The sequence below is a fragment of the Meles meles genome, chromosome 5 (assembly GCF_922984935.1).
Source record: "Meles meles chromosome 5, mMelMel3.1 paternal haplotype, whole genome shotgun sequence".
NCBI classification, from domain to species: Eukaryota; Metazoa; Chordata; class Mammalia; order Carnivora; family Mustelidae; genus Meles; species Meles meles.
Window position 1 is genome coordinate 54,509,068 of NC_060070.1, and position 24,467 is coordinate 54,533,534.

Here is a 24,467-nt window from a genome sequence, read left to right on the forward strand (position 1 = left end):
TGATTAGCATTAATGTGCAAAGTTGTCTCTCCAGTTTGACTGTACGCTTCCTGAAGACGGGACTTGCTTATTCCTCAGAGTGAATATAGGATCCTGGATAAATGTTTGAAAACGGCAATGTAATTCCTTCTAGGGAGAGGCCCTTTCCCATTCTTCTAGCTGCTTTATCTCCTTTCCTCCTATCTTCACAGACTTCTTCCACGACCATAATCACGTTTTTCATTTTTTACTTTTCTGGCTTGGAGGGTACATTTCTTTCTCCTCTTTGACAGCAAGACATATGTTTAGTCCAAGTGGCAGGGTGTTTTGTGGGCACCCAATTACTAACTCCTAACTCCAAAGGTTGCTCCTCTAGAAGTACCTCAGCAAGGGTATCCTATGGCAGATCTTCCTTACCAAATTGTTCTGGCTGCCCATCCTTCCCTTGTAGAAACCTCTGTGCCCACTGAAGATTTTAGACGCAGAGTATCTGGATCAAACAAGAAAATTCTCAAGAATCACCCATCTTAAGGAAAGACAACCCTCTGCAAAGAGAGGTCCCTCATCAGACTACTAGATGGCCTATGCCATTTTAACAAGAAAAGTGTGTTCAGTCATTTTCAATTCACACAGAAGCCAAGCATTGGTTTCCACATGGAGTATGTAGACAAGTAGACAAGTGGGACAAATGGACTATATAAGCTAACTCTCAAGAATGGGGAAAAGAAAAAAAAAATTGGAAGGGGAGGCGAACCATAAGAGACTATGGACTCTGAAAAACAACCTGAGGGTTTTGAAGGGTCAGGGGTGGGATGTTGGGGGAACAGGTGGTGGGTGATGGGGAGGGCACGTTTTGCATGGAGCACTGGGTGTTGTGCAAAAACAATGAATACTGTTACGCTGAAAAAATAAATAAAATGGAAAAAAAAAAAAAAGAATGGGGAATACCAGAGATCTTGGTTTAAAGGGAAACAATCCAAGATCTTGAGAAAAAGAACATGATCAGCTAGGGTATGGAGTCTTGTGAATCATCAATAATGAGTGTTGTATATGGTTCAACTTTCTCTATGTTCTTTTATTTTTGATCCTATTCTTTCCTGCACGGAGAACCATAGTATCACTCAGACCTTAGGACCCATTTCTTCACAGTTTAGTTTTTGACATCATAAAGAAGATGAGGTGTAGCATCTCCTATAAACCCTTGTGCACACATCTTATATGGCACTGACCTCATTATATTTCAATTGTTTGTTGGCAAGTTGTCTCTTTCAATAAAATGTGAGTTGAGAGTAGGTCTGGTTAGTTCAACAAGATATGCTGAATGTCTTTAAGACCTTGGCGTTTTTCCAGGTGTTGTAAATATAGACACATAAAAACAGTCTCTGACCCTGAGAAGCTTTCTCTAGTAGAAAAGACAGACATAAGCATATTTCTCTTTTACGGTAAGTGCAAGGATAGAGGTATGTATAAGTTGACATGAACTCAGAGAGAAACTCTTAGCACAGCCTGAGGGACAAAAAAAGGCTCCTCAAATTCGCTACTGTCTTGCATCTTGAAGGATGAGTAGGAATTAACAAGGCATTTTCAGTAGAGCAGGGTCTGAAGCAGGGTCTGAAGTAGGGGAGCAATAGGTTGGACGGGTTAGGAATTGAAGGCAGTGAGTGTAGATTATTTTTCTCAGAAAATTCAGTGAAAATGAAAGTGTTGTGGAAGAGTTTGCTGAACCCCTACTTTGTCCCTCACCATGCACTGGTCAGAGGGCAGTCTAGGAGGTCATGGTTATTTGTTGTCATAAACATTTAGTTCCACTGACCAAAAAAAAAAAAAAAAAATGTTTTCTTTATCAGGCTCAGTAGAAGTTGACTTTCACGTTTAAGTTCATTTTGTGAAAGTCATCTTTCAAGAATATGTTAGAGCTATTTTAAAGAAATAACAACTTGATAGGTAGTAGTGACCCAAGTGTTTCAAAAAAAACCCGAATAATTATGGAATGCCTGCCACACCTCCCCCCTCCCCTCAGACTTCCCATATTTTAAAACTTGAACATAAAAATGTATATCCAAAACTAGTCCAAATGTGATTATAAATGGTTAAACATGAAAAAAATTTTTTTAAGTAGGCTCCATGCCTAGCTTAGAGCCCAGTGTGAAGCTTAAACTCATGACCTCATGACCCAGAGATCAAGACCTAAGCTGAGATGAGAGTCGGATACTTAACTGAGCCAAGCGTGAACCCCTGGTTTAACATTTTTAAAGATCTACTTCCCTGTGTCTATTCTCATGGAGTAGTAAGTCTCTTTCTTCCTCTGCCTGTCCCCTTTAAAAAATAATTTCACTATCTACATATAATAGATGTCAGTTGGCTGTCAACTTAGAGATGGCAACATCCTATTTGAAGGAAAGACCTTATCTATAATTGATGGCACCATAGGCATAATCAACTGAGAGAGTGTCTACAGTGGGAATCACGAAGTCTGAAGTCTTATCAGAATTATATTTTTTCACTTAAAGAAAGTGTGGAATTATGAGAAAAGAAAACTTAATTTCCTCCCCAAAACCAAGTTCTTAGGCTGCCTACTCTTTCCTCTTTGAGACTACCATTAAAATACCTTGTTTGACTTGTTATTTCTGACTATGATTATTATTCATGAACCTGCAAAAACTTTCATCACAACACCAATGACCTCAGGCTAATCAGGTAATTTCTTAATGTGAGAACAAAAGGACTTTCTTAAATGCCTAACTGAAAAAGTTTAATACACAACAAAAAAAAAACAGGAAGAGGTCAATTTTAAAAGCAGTAATTTTTCAAAGTCAGTTGGAACCAATCTCTGATGCAAATAAATATAACAAATTAAATTTATTACACAATTCTCTATCATTCTTTCCCTAAAAATTTTCTCCATTAGACATGAATATGATTTAGTCCCATCAAAGTTCTCTAAAGTAAGCTGCCATGATTAACTGAAAAGACATTTTTTTTTTCTTCAAAATAAACAAGTAAAAATACTACCCAGTCACTGAAAACAATTCAAACCATTTCCATTCCCTAAGAACTTTCTCTGAAATTCATGCTGGTAAAAACTGTGGTACATTTTTTTAAGTCTCTTCAGCTTTCCTAAACATTGTTATGCTACAGCTGTGAATGAAATGGCTTGAATATGGCTAGAAACTGGAGAGTTTAAGCAGCACCAAATACTCAAAGGTGTCTAACAAGCAAATCTGTGTGGCCCTTTGGCTAAACAGTAAAAAGACCAGTTTCAGTTTTCTCTTCTTAATTCTTTAAGTTACTCAATAGTTATGTAGTATTTTTTTTAATGTTTCTAGTTACCTAGTTTGGTGGCTTGAACACACCAGTTGAGCTACAAAATAAAAAATTATTATAAAACTACCCTGCCAAAAGCTATTTATATACATCTTTTCAGATCATGGGGTCTGCATCTGCTTTATTATTTTGGATTTACTTTTATATATGGGCTCATGCATTCTTTGCACACTTACTGTGTTGACCTGGTAGTTGGCATTAATATTATTTAGCCATGTAAATTCTCCTTTTCCCAGGAATCAGCAAGTGAACAATCATTTGAACAAGAGAAATATTATCTACATGTATCATCAAAACACACACACACACCCCAGTCACTGCCAGGAACCACAGTGAAAAATTCATATATTGGTAATCCATTGTGAGACCACTCTCTTTTGTTATACCAGAAATGCTGAATAACATTTTAAGAATTTCTACCGCATCAGATGAAATGAAAACAAAAAACAAAAAACTACCTGGGGTAAGGACAATCATAAAACAATGTATAAAAAGGAAAGCATAAAGTTCTGAGTCCCTTGAGACAATGACGCGGATGTGAAAAAAAACATTAGTTCAGTAAAGCAGCATATTGTGATGGTTCAGTACAGAGAGTAAAAGGAACTATAAGGCTATCAAGAGATTGAAAAATCTCTTCATCTACTTGGCCCTCATCTGAAAATTTAAGTTTTAAGGAAGCATCTAAGGAAGCTTTCAGTTCTACAATTCTGTTTCAGTCAAAATGGAATTTCTAATAAGAAAAAAAGAGATAAGGAGTTAATCTTTCTTATGAACAAACAAAACTAAAGAAAAAGCAGATAAACATATTGCCATCACTCAGATCACTAGAACAAAAAAAAATCTGAGGGCAAAATAACTGACCATTTATACACAATACTGAGGTAGCAATTCTCTTAAGGAACTACAACATTTAGCGGATGTGATAATACAGCTAGAGATAGGGAGAAAAAAACGTGCCTTATGCCTTATATTTTTGCATTATGTCCAGTATTGTTATATTTTTAGGAACCAACGGAACTTAGCAAAAGTATTCCATGCCTTCTCCATTAACTGTGATGGATGAATGTTTTCCATTTGAGCCCTAGGTTGAAAGTAAACTTGCATAGATCAAAACAAAAAATATTTATGTTAACAGTGCTAAGAATTGGGGAGATAATGGTGTCATAGAAGAGCAAAAGCAAGCAAGCCAGTTCTCTGCCAGATGAATATTTGGTTGGCTCACATCCTGAGACTTGCAGTCATTTTGAAAATATATTTAATTTTAAATCTGAAGCCTAAACACTCTTCGTTTTCCTTTCCTTAGTTTACCTTACAAAAGACATACATATATCCACATGGGTGGGGCTGGAAGAGATTATGCTAAGTGAAATAAGTCAAGCAGAGTCAGTCAATTATCATACGGTTTCACTTACTTGTGGAGCATAAGTAATAACACGGAGGACACTGGGAGATGGAGAGAAGTGAGATGGGAGAAATCAGAGGGGGAGACAAACCATGACAGACTGTGTACTCTGAGAAACAAACTGAGGGTTTTGGAGGGGAGGAGGATGGGGGGTTGAGTGAGCCTGTATTACAGAGCGCTCCTATTGCATGGAGCACTGGGTGTGGGAATAAACAATGAATTTTGGAAATAAAATAAAATAAGAAATAAAATAAACTGAAAAAAAAAAAAAACCAACCCAAAATACATAAATAAAAAGTCTGGAAGAAAATGAAGTTTGGGTATGTTTTCATATCATGTGATTTACTCTCTGGCCTGGATTTCAAAGATGCCAATATAATGTGAAATGTATATAACTTAAAAAAAAATTACAAATATATGCTTATTGCAGAAAACTTGGAAAATAGGTAAAAGAGCAAAAAATATGTAGTGCAAAAAATAGATTGCCACTACTTTTTTGGGGCTTTACACTCTATATACCTATAGTACTTTGGCATCATTGAGCTATTTTTTATATATCAGAAGTATCTCCTTGGATCTTCAAATACTTAGTAGTTTTAAACTATCTACATAGCATCTCATTTTATAGTGATGCCATAATTTGTTGAGGTTTTTTGATTATCAGTAGTAAAGACTTACAACAGACTTCTAAAATCAACGTGCAAAAGAGAAACACGAGTACAGAAAATAAGGTAAAATGTAACATTAAGTCCATTAGTGGAGGGAAAAAGTGAGAACAAGTGGCAGAATAATGGGGTTAACCAATTGGCATGATTTATTCTTGACTTAGTACAAAAGGGTCACCTACCACGCATCTTGCTTAACGTTTACATTTTTGTGCCTTGAGTTGAGGTTTATATATTTTAGAGAAAATCGCTTATATATTTTAGAGAAAATTTTAGAGAAAACCAAGCAAACACTGCCATCCCACTAGGCTCAAGCTCTCTTGGCAGGGTCTCTTAAATGCGCCAATTCCCTTCAGAGAGGGTTTTGAGGTAAGACAAAAACCTGTCTGGCGCCCAAGTCAGCGGAAAGCCTTCTGTCAGCAGCTCCAGGGATGACGAAGGTGATTTGGGCCGGGAGATTCGGACCCGCAACCTAGCACGGCCGTCGCCATGATAACCACAGCCGGAGGTAGGTGAGCGAGAACAGAAGCTGGGGAGAGTGAAGCAAAGCCACACCTATTGCGTAAGCGTCCAAACCCCCTCGCTCCCAGGGACGCGCAGGCGCAACGCTGCTCCACGCTCCGGGGGTTGAGGCCCTCACTTTGTCGTCACAGGGCAGATGGTCAGGGTGCGTCCGCCTTTTCCCTACCCCTTCCATCCTCCTCCCTTTTCCCCCTCCCCTAGCCCTCAGTCTTCTCCCTCCTTCCTCTCTCCCTCCCTCTGGCGTCCCCAGCCGACACCTGCTTCCGGTCGGCGGCCGTCTGCGGAAGGGTGTCCCGCCTCTTCCGCCTTTACAGCGGCGGTGGCGGCGGCAGCGGCGCCTGCGCGTTTTCTGTCAGGGTCAGCAGGCGGGTCCCCTGGGTGGTCCACCTGCGCGTCGCGGAGCCGCGCCGTGGGGGTCGATGGCGATGAACTATAACGCGAAGGATGAAGTGGATGGTGGACCCCAATGTCCTCCCGGGGGCACCGCCAAGAACCGGAGACCGGATAACACGGCCTTCAAACAGCAACGGTTGCCGGCTTGGCAGCCCATCCTCACGGCTGGCACGGTGCTCCCTACCTTCTTCATCATCGGCCTCATCTTCATCCCCATTGGCATCGGCATCTTCGTCACCTCCAACAACATCCGCGAGATCGAGGTGAGGGGTGGGAGCGGCAGTGGGAGTTGGTGCTGCCGGGGAACGGGGTCCTCCCGGTTTGCTCTACTCCAGCCTCAGCTCCCTTGAGGTTGACAGGCTGGCTCTGCCCTCCCCTGCGACCTCTTCCTCTTCCTCCGTTTCTTCTGTTTCTTTCTGTATGTTTCAGGAATTTTGCAGTTTTTGTCCGAGTTTCCTCTTGCGATTTCCAGGGCTTCAGACGGGATGAACGTTTAATGCAGGGGGTGGGTCAGATGAAGAACACCCCTTTAATGAGCGGTTCGTGTGGTTCTGTCGGGATTTTTGCCTCCAACAGAGGTTAAAACACAGTGGGGGAAAAAGAAGTTCTGTCTAGATGTAACTCCGGGAGAATTGACTTGGTCAGAGTGTCGTTACCCGTGTTGGGGATTACAGAGATTAACGCGTTGTCCATTGTTAAGGGAAAGGAGCCAGGGTCATAGAGGTATTGATGATTTTATATAAAGAAGTTTCCCAGATCACATATTAGGACACATAACAGAAGTACGCACAGTACCTTTCATTTTGGAGCTAGTAAATGCTTTTAGTTGTAAGGCATGATAGAGGTAAAAGATAACCAGAGTCCCCAATTCTAGTTTTTACTTTTAGGCTGCGTTTAATAATAATAGAGCTTAAATTTTAAAAAGAGAGTCAAGGACTATACACAGAATTAGTTGTACACTATCTACTGAACATTTTACTAATATAAGACGTGACAAACTTGGAGAAGCATCTTGACTTCAGAACAGCAATCATAGTATCTTCATCTATTTATAGTGGTGGAGGTAGGTTGGTACTAGAATGTAAATACTTTGTAGAAATGTCCAGTACTAAAATCTGTACATCCCCATTTCTGGTATACCAGATGGTATTTTTATCTGTTTGGAAGGGCAGGAATTGGTATCAAGTTCTCTTGATTTCTTCTGTTCTATCAGGTTATGCCATTTTTCTAATTTTATTAAATACTTTAAATCTGTGTATGTGATTTAATGGGATTTTCAGAGTAATTTTATTTCAATTACGGAATAGGCATAAAGATATCTATTTACACATAATCTGCGATGTTACTTCTAAAAGCAAAATCAATATATCCTTTAATTGTACAATGACCACTTTTAAGTTTATAGTGGTAAGAATAGTATCAATAGCATAGTATTTAAATCTTTTGCTAAAAATTCATTTTTGGTTTAATACGTGAAGCAAGTACCACAGTATGTTTACCCAGCATGTATATTTATTTGTTTTATCATTTTTCTCTCCCTAATAGTCCTGCAAATATGGTGCTTGTTCACTCAACCACTCTAGGATCACACATATCAGGATATGAGCAAAACAGTGTAACACAAGGACCTATGGGCTCTAGGTTGGTGTTAGGCAGAGCTGGTGTTAAATTCCAGCTCAGCTACTAACAAGCTCAGTTTATTGGGAAACTTTATCTCTCCAAGGCTAAGTTTCCTCACCTGTAAAATAGGTGAATAATGCCTATCTTATAAAATGTGGGAATTAAAAACAGTATAGATAACATTCCTGGCACTAAGTTTTTAAAATAAATAGTTACTGTCATTATGATAATCACTGATCAGGAAATGAGAAATGGAGTCAGAGAGGTTGGCATTTGTTGCTAAGCTAACAGAGTATTGTAAAATTGAGACAGAAACCTAGATGTCTTGATTCCCAGCCTTAATCTTTTATACTGCGCTGGAATCATAACTGCATTGTGAATAATTAAGTAGAAGAAAATAATTTAACATTAGAAATTGGATCATTTTACTTAAATGTAAGATATTAAGATGGAAATAGCAATAATTTGGAATTTTATACTATGGGAATTTAGTAAATTATCAGAACTCAATTTGTTAATATTTACTATACTATGAAGATAAATATTTACTTTAAAACGTTTGGGTTCTGAATTAAGTAAGTTTCTTTACACTAAGTGGTTGTTGAAATGGAAATTTTTTGACTACTTCTCATGTATGTAATTCTGATATCAAAGCGCCTGAGGAGTCTCCTGTGCCTTGGTCTAATGGTTAAAAGGGAACTGAGGAGTCAAGGCAGTACTGTTGAGGTCTCAGGTCTGTTACTCTAGTTTGTGATTCTTGGTATGTTTTTGAGACTTAGTTTCTTTTTCTTGAAGAATCAAAAACTTTAGTCTAGATGATCTCTGATAAGCTGTTCAGCTCTAAAAATTTATAACTTCCAGCTTTAATGAGGTTTTAAAAAATGCTGTGTATTCAAGTTGGATCACCTTTAGAACAGAGGAAATTAAAATTAGGAATTTTGTACCAACACTGACAATACAGTTGTGTAAACAGAATTGCAGTTTCTAAAAATTTGGCTGTTGACTATGTAGAAAATTGGTTCTGGATTAGGTGTGGAATACTAGAGAAACCTGGAGAACTTTCCCCAAATGCACATGCTTCTTTGTGCAAACTCTCCACCCTCTGTTAGCTACTAGTTTAGGTTAAAATTTGTTGAGGGTTGGGGTGCCATGGTGGCTCAGTTGGTTAAGTGACTAACTTCGGCTTAGGTCATGATACCAGGGTCCTGGGATTGAGCCCCCTATTGGGCTTTCTAAAGCTCAGCGGGGAGTCTGATTCTCCCTCTCCCTTTGACCCTGTCCCCTGCCTGAGCTGTCTTGCTGGCATGTTCTCTCTCTCAAATGACTAAGAAAAAAATCTAAAAAAAAAAAAATATATATATATATATATATGTTGAGGTTTATTAAAAGTAAGTGGGTAATAACAAGTTCTTTCCAACTTCTACACTGTAAGTTTCTCACACTTGGCTTATTTTCTCAATTTTGAAAATTTTAGGAACTTTGATTGCTGTATTACATCAAATTATTAGGCAAGAGGAGACTTGTCAGATAAGAATGCTTTTGTAATATAGCTTAGAGTGCTAAGATCAGAAGTCCAAATATTTTAGGCACAAAAATCAGTAGGTCTATACCCTTCTCCCAGAAGGGTATTGTTTTTAAAAATTAATCTTGTAAAGCACATTGGACTCTGCTGAAAAAGTTATAAAAAAGATATTTTTAAATATCTCTCCAACCCCATCCTGTTAGGTTTGTATAGCTTGTTTAGTTGGTTTTTAGTTTTTCCACCATCTAATTCCGTGAAGTTATTAGAAAACTAACATTGTTAATTTTATCATTCATAAGAAAATATTTTAAATATTTAATATGTCACTTTAATATCTTCATTTATTATTAGCAGCAAGGAATTTCCTTTAATTTGGCAGTTGTAGGAGTCAGGCACATCCTTTTATGACAAAAATAATGATTTTCTCATCTAAGGCCTTTGTTGGTGAGACTGGGCTATTAACTGAATACAGCTAACTTCAAAAAGCTAATGAGATATTCTTAACTTTTGCAAAGGCATTTATCAGTGTGAATGGTTAGAATCAGATGACTGCATTTTTCAAAGTAATAGCCAGAGTAAATTTAAAAACTAAATATTTACCTTAAATTAATATTGCCAAAAGTGTTCAGGAAACATTTTCATTAAATTTTTTTTTAAAAGATTTTATTTATTTATTTTACAGACAGAGATCACAAGTAGGCAGAGAGGCAGGCAGAGAGAGAGGAGGAAGCAGACTCCTTGTAGAGCAGAGAGCCCCATGTGGGGCTCGATCCCAGGACCCTGGGATCATGACCTGAGAAGAAGGCGGAGGCTTTAACCCACTGAGCCACCCAGGCACCCCCATTTTCATTAAATTTTCATGGAATAGGACTCCCCTTTCCACCCACAACATGTTTGATAGAGAAATCCCAACCCTCCTCTGCTTTTATACTACTATGTCATTTACTGCCCTCAATTATTTAATCCTGGTTATTTTCTGTTTTCCTCATTTCCTAGTTATATTCCTATATAACTTGGATTCTTACATAATAAGATTTTTAAGAGGATTAGATTTCTCTTCTGCATTTAGCATTATTCTTTGTTTATACTTAGCTTACAGCTAAGAGTCAAGGAAGAACAAATTGCTGGGTAGAAATACTGGTTAAAGATAAGGCACTGTATGTTAAGAAATTTAAAATTTTCCTATTCAGATGAATTGCAGGGGCTTAGAAGCTGACTATTAGAAATTAAGAGGTTTGTGCTGTGTTTTAATTTGTTTCTTAAGCAACTTTGGTACTTAGAGCAAGGCATGACAAAGTAAATATGGCTGGTCCAGACCATTTTTTAAAGCTCAGGAACTGAGACTGCTTCTATAGATGAACATTTGCAATTGATTTGGTGTTAGAAAACACTAACTTTGGGCCCCAGTTATGTGAAATGTTATCCCCGCAAAATAATTTCATTCTTATTAGTAGACCTGTGTTACCAGAAGATTGCATGCTAGTGCTAATGTATTTTGAAATTTATCAATACAAATTTGTGCAAAGTTGTTTTCTCTTTTTATATAAAGAACCTACATAATATTGTTGGGTCCGTAATCAAAGGAGCGAGACTGATACAAAGCAAAGGTCAAGCAAAGCTTTATTTCCCGCCAAGCATTGAGAATCAAACCCACCAGCTGGGGCCGTCTCTTACAAAGAGGCGACCCTTCCCTGCCTTACAGACTAACTTTTTTTTTTTTAAGATTTTATTTGTTTATTTGACAGAGATCACAAGTAGGCAGAGAGTCAAACAGGGAGAGGGAGGATGCAGGCTCCCCGCAGAGCAGAGAGCCTGATGCGGGGCTCGATCCTAGGACTCTGGGATCATGTCCTGAGCTGAAGGCAGAGGCTTAACCCACTGAGCCACCCAGGTGCCCCCAGACTAACTTTTATAGAGCAAAGGCCATGTGGTTGAGCCTGGCCACACGCAGGTGGCCAATGAGATTGTAACACACAGAGAAAGCTGCACAGTCATGCTAGGTGACACACAGGTGGCCAATTGAATTACAGTTCACCCCATAGTAGCTATTTGAACTAGCCTATCACGTTGGTCAGAATTGGCGCCCAAAAGGCGGGGCCCACACTCCTTGGTAGCTAGGGAGACGGTATGCGTACCCCACTGATTGGATGTCACCACCTGGCCCTACTCATCCCTGCATCCGGGCTCTGTTATCTCTACCTGACCTGACCCAGCCTTGTATTTGGGCTCTGTTATCTGGGACTGGTCGACCATATTTTACTGGCTTCCTGGACTTGCTTTTTAAGTAGGTTCCCCTGGTGCGGGGGGGGGGGGGGGGGGGGGGGGGGCGGGGGGTGGCGGCGGTGGGCAGGGGCAGTTTAAGTTTTACTGCATAAACAACAAAATCACTGTTTAACCAGATAGAATCGCTCTGGCTAAATAGGCCCTTACAATATCCTTGACTTTGCTTCTTGGTTTGCAAAGCCTAGAGTGTTTACTTTCTGGCCCTTTACAGAAAAGAATTTCCTGCCCTTGATTTAGAGTTTTAAAGAAACATACTGGCAAATTTAGCATTTGTTACAAAAATAGTAATTTTTAACTTATACTTTATAATTCTCAATAATCTTTCAAGGTAGGTATAATGATCTGATAATTGTTTGTGTTCAACCTTCTTTGTACACATTTTGTAGATAAAAAAGGCCTTAGCTAAACATATTAACCTTGGTTCAGGTGATACCATTCTTCATTTCTTTACAGAGTCAGATAAAGTTCAAGCAACCTTTAAAAAATTGCTTTGAGATTTTTACTTTGGAGAAAGAATTCCAGATAAATTCTTTAGTGTGGCAGTATTAGTTCAAAGGGGTACTTAAAATGCCATTTTTATTTATTTATTTTTTTAAGAGAGAGAGAGAAAGGGAATAATTTTTTTTTTTAAAGATTTTTTTTTTTTTAATTTATTTGACAGAGATCACAAGGGTCCTGGGATCAAGCCCCACATCGGGCTCTCTGCTCAGCCGGGAGCCTGCTTCCCCCCTCTCTCTGCCTGCCTCTTTGCCTACTTGTGACCTCTGTCTGTCAAATAAATAAATAAAATCTTTAAAAAAAAAAAAAAAAGATTCTCTCTCTCCCTCTGCCCCTTCTACCCAGCTCACACATGCTGTCTCAAAAAAATTAATTAAAAATTTTTAAAAAATGCCATTTTTAGAACTTAATCTAATTAATACTTACTGTGATTTGCCTTATTACTCAGCATTTTGTTGGGTGACCTGTTTAGGTCTTATATTGATTTCCTTTAAGACGGATTTACATTCAAAAATGGAAATTTTCCAGTCCTTCTTATACAGTGTGAAAACTGCATGTCCTTCAAATTCCTCCTTTCCCAGCTCATTAAATTCAGTTTGGGTCTGAGGAATAGGATATATTTTTAGAGTTACTAAGAAGAAATGACAGTTTTATTTAGAGGAACAATTACACTCGTAGCAAAACAAAGTTGAGAAATATGATAACCTTTAAACTAATCTAGTCATCTACATCTGTTCTGTTTTAGCTCTGGTTCTTTGTGTTTTGTATTTAAGCTAATGGGCAGGTGTACAGTTTACCATTGTATTCTGTATTATGCTTTGTGTGCTTTTGACATTTAATAAGCACTACTTTTAAAATCGAGTGAACTCTATTTCCTCTTCCCCCTGGTAGCTTCTTTCTTTCTAGGATAAGTTATGGACTGTTGTCTTTAGTATGAACTTTTCCCCCCTACCTTTACTGAGGTATATAATTAACAAATAAAAATTGTATATTTTAAGGTCTTCAGTGTATGATGGTTTGATATATGTATGTATGCATTGTGAAATGATCACCATAATCAAGCTGATTAACACATCCATCACCTACCACAGTTAACTTTTTTTTTAAAAAAAGATTTTTTTGGTGTAAACACTTCAGTTAAATACTTAAGGTCCACTCTTAACAGAAAGATAGAGATAACAAGTGCTGGTGAAGGTGTAGAGAAAAGGGAACCCCAGTGAAATATAAATCGGTACAACCATTATGGAAGAGCATCAGAAAATTTACAAAGGACCTACCATATGATCCCACAGTCCCACTACTGGGTATATATCTAAAGGAAATGAAGTTAGAATCTGAAAGGGTTATCTGCACGCCCATGTTCACAAACCTTGTGTTTATATCCAGTAGATTTTATTACAATCTGGACATTAGGTCAGGCTACCCTTGAATTTTAGCTGATAAAGGATTTAGTGGGTTTTGGTGGTAAAAACCCATAGACTGAGTTAAAATTATCAAGAGTTTTAATTGGTATTTTGCACATTCTGTTTGCAAAGTGCTGCTGTGGACATAGTGAACATTAGAAAAATGTGAACAGAGCCTCTTTAAATTTTATTTTATTTTATTATTATTATTTTTTTTGCTTAAGCAGAGAGTGGTCTTTCTTAAGGACCCTAAAATCTTTTGGGGGATATGAGATTATACATCTAAAAGGAAAACAAAGCCTTGCTAGGGGAGTGGCACAAGCAGAACATGCCTTAATAGTTCAAAGGAAAATAAGATTACATCTGTCTTTAATAACCATGGAAGGCTTTGTGGTGGAAGTGGGCTTTGAACTGGAACTGAAAGGATAAATAAGGCTTCTAAATGGGAAGTTGGATGCATTCCAAGAAAGATTAATATGAGGAAAGGTGTAGTGACAGAAAATCAAAAAGTGTAGAGAGAATATAGGAGTAAGGGCAAATAAGCCAGTGTCAGATTGTGGATAGACTTTGAGTATTTGATAATGAGTATGTAAACTAGGGAATTGACATGATTGATACAGTGTGTATCTGTTAGGATTTGGTTCAACCATGAGGAATTAAGATTTTCCTTCTCATGTAAAAATCCCTTACAAACACAGTGTCTGGCTAGGGTGGAGGTACTGTTTTACTAGGTCCTCACTCTGTCTAGTTTACTGCTCTGCCATTGGTAGGGATTGAAACTGATGCTAACAATCCAGAATGAAGGATGGAGCTCTGTTGTCACATCCTTTTCCAGGCTGCAGTGTGAAAGAGGAGATAAAGAGCAAAGGGGTAGGCCTTTTAAAGATGGTTTGAGGAAGCTGCCACCTACTACCTCCACTTAGTAACAAGGACACACTAACTGTAAGGGCAGCTGGGGGCTAGAAATGTGGCCTTTATTTTGATAACAAGGTTCTCAGCTGGTAATTGAGTTTGTTTTTTTTTTTTAATTAAGGTTTTAATTTTAATTTCAGTGTAGTTAACATACAGTGTTATATTAGTTTCAGGTGTACAGTACAGTGATTCAGCATTCTGTACATTACTCAGTGCTCATACTGATAAGTGTACTCTTTAATCCCCATCACCTATTGCACCCACCCCCCTGCCTACCCCCACCTCTGGTAATCATCAGTTTGTTCTCTAAATTAGTAATTGAGTTTTAAGCTATGGAAGAAAGGTAGCACAGAAATTGAGGTTGGAGAATGTTAGGAGTCTCTGCAAAATAAAGCTATATATAGAAAGATTTGTCTGGTGGTAATACATTGGATGGGAGTTAAGTCATTTAAATATAAGTCTAGGAGTTTAGACATGGAAAAATAGATTGCATTTTTATATTGATTATTGTATTGAGTTGAACTTGATTTCATAATAAAAGGCAGAATGTGTTTTATATGTGAAAAGCAAATCCAACTTTATTACTTTGCTGATAAGATTTTTTAAATAAGTTAATAGGAATTTTGAATATCATCACCACCTTCTTACTTTCTTCAGCCTCTTTTTTCTTTCTCTGTTCAGCATATAAGTGTTCCAGTTTTACCTCTTAAAAAAATGAAAAGTCCTATCTTAATTCTGTTTAGTACTAAAAATATTAACAACTTGCCTTTGAGTTTTACTGTGCTAAGAATTTTACATACATATGTCATTTGATTCATTTGATATAATGACACAATGGTAATGTTGTTGTTACTCCTTTTTTGGGGGGGGGAGAGGGGCATTAAATCTGAGATTAAGTTGTTTCTTAGTCACATAGCTAGAATTCACATCCTAGCACTCTTACCTCTTGTTTTGATTCTTGTAGGTGCTGGTCTGTATTCTCTTTTTCCACACAATCTGTGTGAAAAGAAGGGCCCATACCTGTTGATAATGTACATTCTTATCTTTCATTGACTCGCTCTAATTCACAATATCTGAAGTATGTTGGATAGTGAAAAGTGCCATGAAGAAAAATGAAGGGAAAGGAATATGAATGGTTGACAGTTTTAAAATAAAATAGGAAGGCTTCAGTAAAGTGGTACTTGAATAAAGATCTAAAAGAAGTTCGGGAATGAGCCATATTGGTAACTGAGGGAAGGATGTAGCAGGCAGAAGAAAGAATAAGAGCAAAAGTCCTGAAGAGTGTGTTTATTAGGATGTTTGAGGAACAGCAAAGAGGCCAGTGTGGCTGGAATAGAGTGAGAAGTGGAGAAGAATAGAAGAAATGAGGTTAGAGTGGTAAAGTATTGGGCTGTACAGCACATGGGCCACTGTAAGGATTTTGGAAGCCACTGAAAAGGTTCACACACATAGGTGACATGATTTTACTTACAGTTAAAAGAGTCACTCTGGCCATGATAAGGAGAATATTACCTGGAGGATAAAAGTAGAAACAGGTATGGGGAAGCAAGAATGCCCTGTCTTCTTCAAAGTCCCTCTAGCTAGCTGGGCTAAGAATTAAATTGACATGAGATGGATTAATAGGAGAAAATCAAATTTAATAGTGTACATATGGGGAATCCACACAGACATGGAAATTCCAAAACCAGGCAAAATGAGGTATATATGTCATAATGAACTAAGGAGAAGGGTAGGGGTCTTACTTCAAAGGGAAGGAATGTAGTTCACAGGAAGATAAGTAATTGCTTGGTAAACAAATGTTTGCTGGGCCACTCAGAAACCATGGGACATAGAAGACTGATCAAACAGGCCTGGCTCGCTAGGTTCTTCCCTGTTGACCCTATCTAGTTCATTGTATAATGTAGTTATCTTAGGTGATAGCTCTCTTCCTGGAGCAGGTCCTCTAAATTATTTTTAGGCAGTTGTGGGGGGAGGTAAAACCTTTTTCTGAATCTGCTGGGTTTTGATGGCTTTTTAACTTAAATGATCCTTATTACCACCAGCCCATCTTGGAGCAGCTTGCCCTTGGTCCTACACAGGGAAACCAGATAAAGGTCTGCTGCCATAATTCAAGCAGGAGATTAGGGGGCCACAGTAGAATGGTTGCAGTAAAAAGCATTTAGATTAAGAATATATTATGACATGGATATCATGTATGAAATTTATTCTTTTGTTTAGTTACTGTATATTGAATTGTTAAAACATAGGCAAATGTTGGATTAATGAATTTTTTTAATAAAAAGTATATATTATGAACATAGAGCTAATGGAATTTTCTCAGGTAGTAAACATGTTGGGGGGTGAGAGAAATTGTAAAATAAAAGATAACTTTAAGATATTTTGACCTACATTGGAAGGATGGAGTGATAATTTATTGAGATGGGGGAAGACTGCAGAAGTGCTTTTAGTATAGTTTTAAGGGGCTTTTGGAGGGTGACTTGTTAGGATGAGATGACTTTTAGACATTCAAATTGGAAATAATGAGTAGGCAATTGAATATATGAGTCTAGGGGGAAGGTTGAGACTTGGGTTATAAATTTTGAGGGTTAATCAGCATAGATGATTTATAAAGACATAAGGTGGAATGAAGTCAAGAGAGTGGTTACAGGCAAAGAAAAGTGAGAGCATCTAGACAGCCCTGTCACTCCAGTGTTTGTGGAGGCCGAGGAGATGAGGAGGAACAGCAAAGGGGATTGGAGAGGAGCAGCCAGTGAGATGGGAGAAAAACAAGGTAAACTTGGCGTCCTGGAAACCAGTTTTAGGAAAAAGCCTGTGAACAATTATGCTCAGTGCTCCTGCTTATTATAGTTCACATAATAAGAGAGCTGACCTTGGAATTACATGATGCATTTCCTAATAGAAGAAGCAGTGATGAACCTGTCCTACAGTGAGTGCCATCACTATCCACATGTTTTTGTTTTTGTTTTAAGATTTTATTTATTTGTTTGACAGAGATTACAAGTAGGCAGAGAGGCAGGCAGAGAGAAAGAGAGAGGAAGGGAAGCAGGCTCCCTGCTGAGCAGAGAGCCCTGTGCAGGACTTGATCCCAGAATCCTGAGATCATGACCTGAGTCGAAGGCAGAGGCTTTAACCCACTGAGCCACCCAAGCACCCCACATCCACATGGTTTTTCACATCAGAAATCCTGGAATTCAAACTAAACTTGATTATCATTATCCTATCTCTAGGCACTAAGTTCTGTGATTTTCTTGCTTAAAATTTCTTGCTTAAAAAAAAAAAAAAAATTTCTTGCTTAAAATTTTTCCCATGGCTTCTAGTATTCAGGCTTATGTTCAAACTCCTTAACGTGGAATGTATTTTTCTTCAAGATAGGCTACTTTTCTGCTTCTTTAGCCTTACCTCCTACCACTCCCTTACTGTTTGCTCTAGCCATAGCAAAATACTGTAGTTTCTGGAATGTAGCATGCTGCCAGATCTCCCTGAATTGCCCGTCCTTTTCTTATTCTTCCATTTGTTTCAAATTTCATTCCTGTCAACACTATGGAAAATGTTCCCTGATTCCTCCCTTTCTCCACCTGATATAAATGCTTCTCAGGTCCCATAAGTACTAGCTTATGGCTTTTCATAACATTATCAAATTATATCTGGTAATTATTAACATGATTTTACTTTCACTAGCCTGTAAATTCTTTTGTAGTATGAACAATGTGTTTTTCCATTATGTATTCCCATCCTGTAGCACAATATTTGGCATTTAATAGGGGCTAAGATGTTTTAATGAACAAATTAATTAACTAAATTGGATGAGTACAATCGAGAAATTTTAAAACAGTTTACTGAAAGTTTATTGATCATCTGAATGGTATTGTGTGTCTCAAGGAGTTATTGAAATTAGCCAAGGAAAGTGTTATAGAGTACAAGATGAAACTTGTATTAATATGATATCCACCATGTCTATAGGTAAAACAAATTTGCCAGTTGAACAGTCATCTAGAGAGTGCTGAAAATTCAGCAAACAGGTTGATTGGCAAATGTTGCAGGAAAGGAGGGGGGAGTACATGATTTTAAATTTAAAAATGGCATAAAATACATCCCCTGCTCCTGTACACAAACACAGGCTTTTTTTGAGGTGTATTATTTATTTTATTTTTTAAAAAGATTTTATTTATTTGGCAGAGAGAGACACAGCGAGAGAGGAAGCACAAGCAGGGGGAGTGGGAGTGGGAGAAGAAGCAGCAGCTTCCTGCTAAGCAGGGAGCCCAACGTGGGCTTGATCCTAGGACTCTGGGATCATGACCTGAGCCGAAGGCAGACACTTAGCGAATGAGCCACCTTTTTGAGGTTTATTTTGAAAAGAAGTAGGGGCGCCTGGGTGTCTCAGTGGGTTAAAGTCTCTGCCTTCAGCTCAGGTCATGATCCTAGGGTCCTGGAATTGAGCCCAGCATCGGACTCTCTGCTCAGCGGGGGAGCCTGCTTCCACCTCTCTCTGCCTACCTCCCTGCCTATTTGTGATCTCTGCCTGTCAAATAAATAAATAAAATCTTAAAAAAGAAAAAAAGAAGTGCTGTTGTATACATATTAGTTCTGAAAGTTTGGAAGCCATAGACCAGCCAACCAACAGTTACATGGATTTGTAGTTTAATTTCTAAAATTAATTGAAACTTACTTAAGAACGATTATAAGATTATAGCATCTAATAGCATTGTTCATCAATACACTAAGCTGGCTATTGTTCTAAGTTCTCAGGTCTCAGATTATATATGATTAAGTTTCGTTTTGAAAAAGTTATTTAAACTTAGTTATTTTTTAAAACTACTTTCCCCCCTCCTTTTAAAAATATTAGAATGAGGTCTCAAAGTTTGATCTGTAGTGCAAACAATGAGAGTCAAATTCAGGGATACTAAGTATATTGCTAAGGAAGAATTAGCAGAACTCGGAGGCCAATGCTAAAGTTGATGTTGAGGTTTTGAACTTGGATGCTTGGCACAGTGGTGATACTGTAGCCAGAACACAGGGGTGCAAGAGCACCTGGCTCCGGGGGTCCCAAATGGATCAGATTAGGCCAGTTGCCGCTGACAAAATCCAAAGACAGAAAGAGGAGTAGTGGTGAAACAAGAAGAGAATCTATTTCAGTGTGGCCAACACGGGAGGATAGTGGACTAGTTTCCCAAAGGCTATCTCCAAAGTGTTGAAAATACTTCTAGGTTTATATAAGGAAAATGTGGGACAAAGTTCACTGGGTACACACAGGTGGGCAGCAAAGGTCAGTTGAGTCATTGTCTTGGGGGTCAGCCATGCTGATTTTGCTGGCTTAGGGCAGTCCTTATTGCTGAGGGGGTAATTTTGGTCCCCAGTCATGGGGGATACTTTGCCTGTAGGATCTTTTGCTTGAGTTAATCAATAAGCCGGAAAGAATCAGAAAGTACAGACTGAAGTCAAAATGGAGGTAGTTGAAATAAGTCCTCTTTTAGTACCATTTACAGGTATCAAAAGACAACCACTGACTGGGTGTGAGATTAAGGGATTCAATGAACTATCATTACTGATTTTTTTTTAAAGTCAAGTTTTTAGTGAAGCACAACCAAAAAGGATTAAAAAATCACATTCATATAGCTTAGTTTTGAAAAGATCACCATAGATTTGAAATAGACAGAGATGGTAAGAGTTCAGTTAGGAGGTAAGAAACTCAACTAAGTGAATACATCTAGGAATAAAAAATTGGACTAGGGGGTGGAGATAAGACCAGTGACAATTTAGAGAGGGCAGTATAATGGATGCCACGTGGTATAAGGCAGCATTGCCAGGAAGGAGCACTGGAGACAAAGGTAAAAGCCACTAATATTTGAACATCTGTTGGACTATACAAAAACAATATTTTATATAGAAATGACTATGTATTCCTCCAAATAGAAAGCTCTGCTTTACTCATTGATTTATCTGTTCCTTTGATCTACCCTGTTATATAGTTTGGATCATAATTAGCAAAGCCCTTTTCATCAGTTCTATCCTAGGCAGTTTTTATAACATGATAACCTTAGTAAGACTTTTAAGGAATTTTATGTTAGAATTTATTTTTTTGCGTAGAAATGGGTTAAATGTTATATATAAAACTTTGAATGAAAATTTATATTATAAAGTTATATTTCAAACACTAAAAATTAAGATAGTCCTGGGATGATATTATCAGGGAGGAAGAATATCCGCTGCCCTTCAAGATCCTTCTAGGTGGACTAAGAATCAAATTGACATGAGACAGATTAACAGGAGAAAATCAAATTTGGTAATCCATGTACTGAAAACCCACACAGAACTGGAAATCCCAGGCAGTCAGGCAACGTTGTGCTTATATATGAGCTAAGGAGAGGAGTAGGGGTCTGAGGATACAAGAGAGAAAAAGACCATTAGCAGGAAGGTAAAAACAGGTATTTAGAAAGCAAAGGTTGCATTGTTATGAAGAAAAGTTTCTTCCGTAAAGGTAAAGAGGAATCTCTCTGAATAGCTTTCTTCCTGATGAAAGCAGGCAATTGAGAGGAAAGTGAAGAGCTTTTCCTCAGTCTGCTGGGTTTTGATTACTTTTAACTCAAAATAACGTTAATGCCTAAGTGGCCCATCTTGGGGCTGCCTGCCTTTGACCCCAGCAACACCTACTAATCACAACAAAATTTTTAAAAAGACTTTACTTATTTGACACACAAGTAGGCAGAGATGCAAGCAGAGGGAAGGAGAAGCAGGCTCCCAGCTGAGCAGGGAGCCCATTGAGGTGCTGGATCCCAGAACCCTGGGATCATGACCTGAGCTGAAGGCAGACGCTTAAGAGACTGAGCCACCCCAACAAGGTCGTTTTCAATCTGTCTTTAAGTTGAAAAATATGAAGCCTTGGTACTGTTTAAAGCATCAGAATACTCACAATTGATGCCAATTTTATTCTTTATTTAAAAGATTTTATTTTATTTGAGAGAGCAAGCAAGGGAGGAGCAGAGAGAAAGGGTGGGCTCCTATCCAGTATGACTGGTGTCTTTATAAGAAGAGATAGATGACAGATGCAGAGGGAAGGCGATGTGAAGACAGACACAGAGGGAGAAGCAGGCAGTAATAGAGGTAGAGGTGGAGTGATGCAGCTGCAAGCCAAAGAACATCAAGAGTTGGCGGCCACTACCAGAAGCTACAAGAGGCAAGGAAGGAGTCTCCCCAAAGTCCCAGAGGGAGTAGAGTCCTGCTGACACCTAGAATTCAGACTTCTTTCTTCCAGAATTGTGAGAGAGTAAATTGCACTTTGTTGAAAGACACCCAGTTTGTGGCAGTTAGTTACAGCAGCCCCAGTCACACACCATAGTCGCATACCAGCCTTTTCCGTCTGGGGCAATTACTTAACCTTGGAATTTCAGTTTCCTCTCTGTAAAAGGTTAAGAGCAGTTCTGGCATGGAGAAGACAGTTGGGAAATAATAGCTAGTTTTGCTATCGCTGTCCTTTCTTTAAAGATAATTTACATTATTACCTAATTCATAAATTTATTATCTCAAGTATGAGATTGAAACTGATTGAATTAGAGGTAAAATCCTTGGGGTGCTTGGATAGCTCAGTTGATTGAGCTGTTGACTTTGGCTCAGGTTATGATCTCAGGGTCCTGGGATGAGCCCTTTGTAGTTTTTAGGTTCCCACTCAGTGGGGAATCCACTTGTCCCTCTCCTTTTGCCCCTACCCCTATTTGTGCTTTCTCTAGCCAATAAATTTTAAAAATCTTCTTTTTTTTTTTTTTTAAAGATTTTATTTATTTATTTGACAGAGAGAGATCACAAGTAGACAGAGAGGCAGGCAGAGAGAGAGAGAGGGAAGCAGGCTCGCTGTTGAGCAGAGAGCCTGATGCGGGACTCGATCCCAGGACCCTGAGATCATGACCTGAGCCGAAGGCAGCGGCTTAACCCACTGAGCCACCCAGGTGCCCCCAAAAATCTTCTTTTTTTAAAAAAGTAAAACCCTTGTTTATTGTTCCCACTCAGATTCCCTAATTTATAGAAACGTACAACAGTTTCATATGACCCATAGATTACATTTGTTCTGTAGCTATAAGTTTAGAATTAAGCTTTTGATTTTTTAAAAAAGTGATCTTCAAAAAAGATTAAAATAGTGACTGAATCTAAAAAAAGTTCAATTGCTTTTAAGAGGCTGTGAATAATTTAAATATGGCTGTTTATTTCTTCCCTTCACTCTGTTTATCTGACAAGCATTTTTGAGAGGAATTTTTCTACAGCGATGTATTACCTGTTAATAAAAAAATTAATGTTTTAAATACTTCAAATTATATTATCGGTCCTCTCGGATACCCTGCTGCCTTATTTGTTGTACCTCTGTTACTTCTCTCACTCACACAATCTGTACCTACCTTCTTTCCTACTAGTGTGAAAAGAACATAGATTTTGGAGCAAAGCAGAGCTGGGTTCAAATTCTTGCTCATAATTACTAACAGGGTAATTTTGAGAAAATTACTAAACTTCCCTAAATAGGAGTCTTCTAGGTCAAAATAAGGAAAACAAAAACAAACTTTGCAGGACTTTTGTACTTTTTAATGAGATGATGTGTATTAAGTGCTTATTATGTCTGATACTTAGTGTATTTTAATAAACAGTAATCAGTAAAACACGGAGTATCCTTATGGCTCCAGTTTACCTTCCTTAGCCTTATTTCCTAATAAATGAAAACTGTCCATAAATCCGAAGCGTTTGTTCATTGTCCTGAGTTATATATATCTGTGCCCTCTACCTTCTTGCTTCTTTAATGTCCCCTCTTTCACTTGTATACATCTCTCTTCTTTTTCCTTTTTTTTTTTTCTTTAATGGCTCAGTTCAGAGCCTCCTCTTCTCAGTAAAAAATTATTGGTTCACCTCGTACTTCAGTACTTACTTTACCATTCAGTTTGGCACTTAGCAATTGTAGTTGTTTTCTTTGTATTCATGTGATACTTTTAATAAAGTAGTCTTCTACAGGGCAAAGGAGACTGATGATTTTTTGGAAAAAGCAGTACAGTAGAAGAAACCTGGGTTTGGGCTTAGAAATCCTTGGTTTTAGCATAGTGCAAGCTAATGCTATTTGTATGAGCTTGGACAGGTTTCTGTGTACAGTGTGTATGGTGTAAATAACAATATAGGATTTTGGTGAGAATCAGATGAAATACAGTATGTGTGTAATAGAAAGGAATGTGTAAACAATGTTGAAGTTTAGGTATGATTGCTTTTGTATCTATTTTGTATCATATATTATGCCTTGAATGTAGTAAGGCTTAATATGTTCATGATAATGATTTTTTAAAAATTCCTTTCAGATTTTCCTGAAATCAAAAGACATACCAATATTTTGTACGTTTTGAAAATTACATCAAAAGATTGTAATGAAAATGTTATAGCTAACTCCCCTTATTCTCAGTTCCAATAAAATGTTCAGTTTTAATATACTGTAGTATAATTTATTAGATTTTACATTTCATCATATTCATTATTTTTGTTCAAATAAATAATATATGTCCTTGCACAATTAATGATCTTTCCTTCCTACTTTGCCCTAGAAACTAATTTGAAAGAGAGTGATTTGAGAGGGGTTTGTTCAAAGGCATACAATATGGTAATAGACACAGCTGGCCACCTTTTTAAAAGAAATTCTTAAATTAGTCTTTTTTTTAATTTTTTTTTAAATTTTACTTATTTATTTGACAAACAGAGATCACAAGTAGGCAGAGAGGCAGGCAGAGAGAGAAGGGGGGGAAGCAGGCTCCCTGCTGAGCAGAGATCCTGATGCGGGACTCGATCCCAGGACCCTGAGATCATGATCTGAGCCGAAGGCAGAGGCTTAACCCACTGAACCACCCAGGCACCCATAAATCCTTAAATTAGTCTTAAGAAAGACTCGAAAGAAAGAAATGTGCAGAGATTTTTAAAAAAAATAAAAACTGAAA

General features: G+C 38.0%; 1 protein-coding gene across 1 annotated transcript in view; it reads left to right on the forward strand.

Moving 5' to 3' along the window:
• The first annotated feature begins 6,175 nt into the window (after positions 1-6,175).
• Positions 6,176-24,467, forward strand: part of TMEM30A (transmembrane protein 30A) — a 36,967-nt gene continuing 18,675 nt past the window's right edge. Inside the window, exon 1 of the mRNA XM_046005851.1 lies at positions 6,176-6,548. Within this exon, the coding sequence (XP_045861807.1) occupies positions 6,312-6,548 (237 nt within the window). The 5' untranslated portion in view covers positions 6,176-6,311. The remainder of the gene's footprint in view (positions 6,549-24,467) is intronic.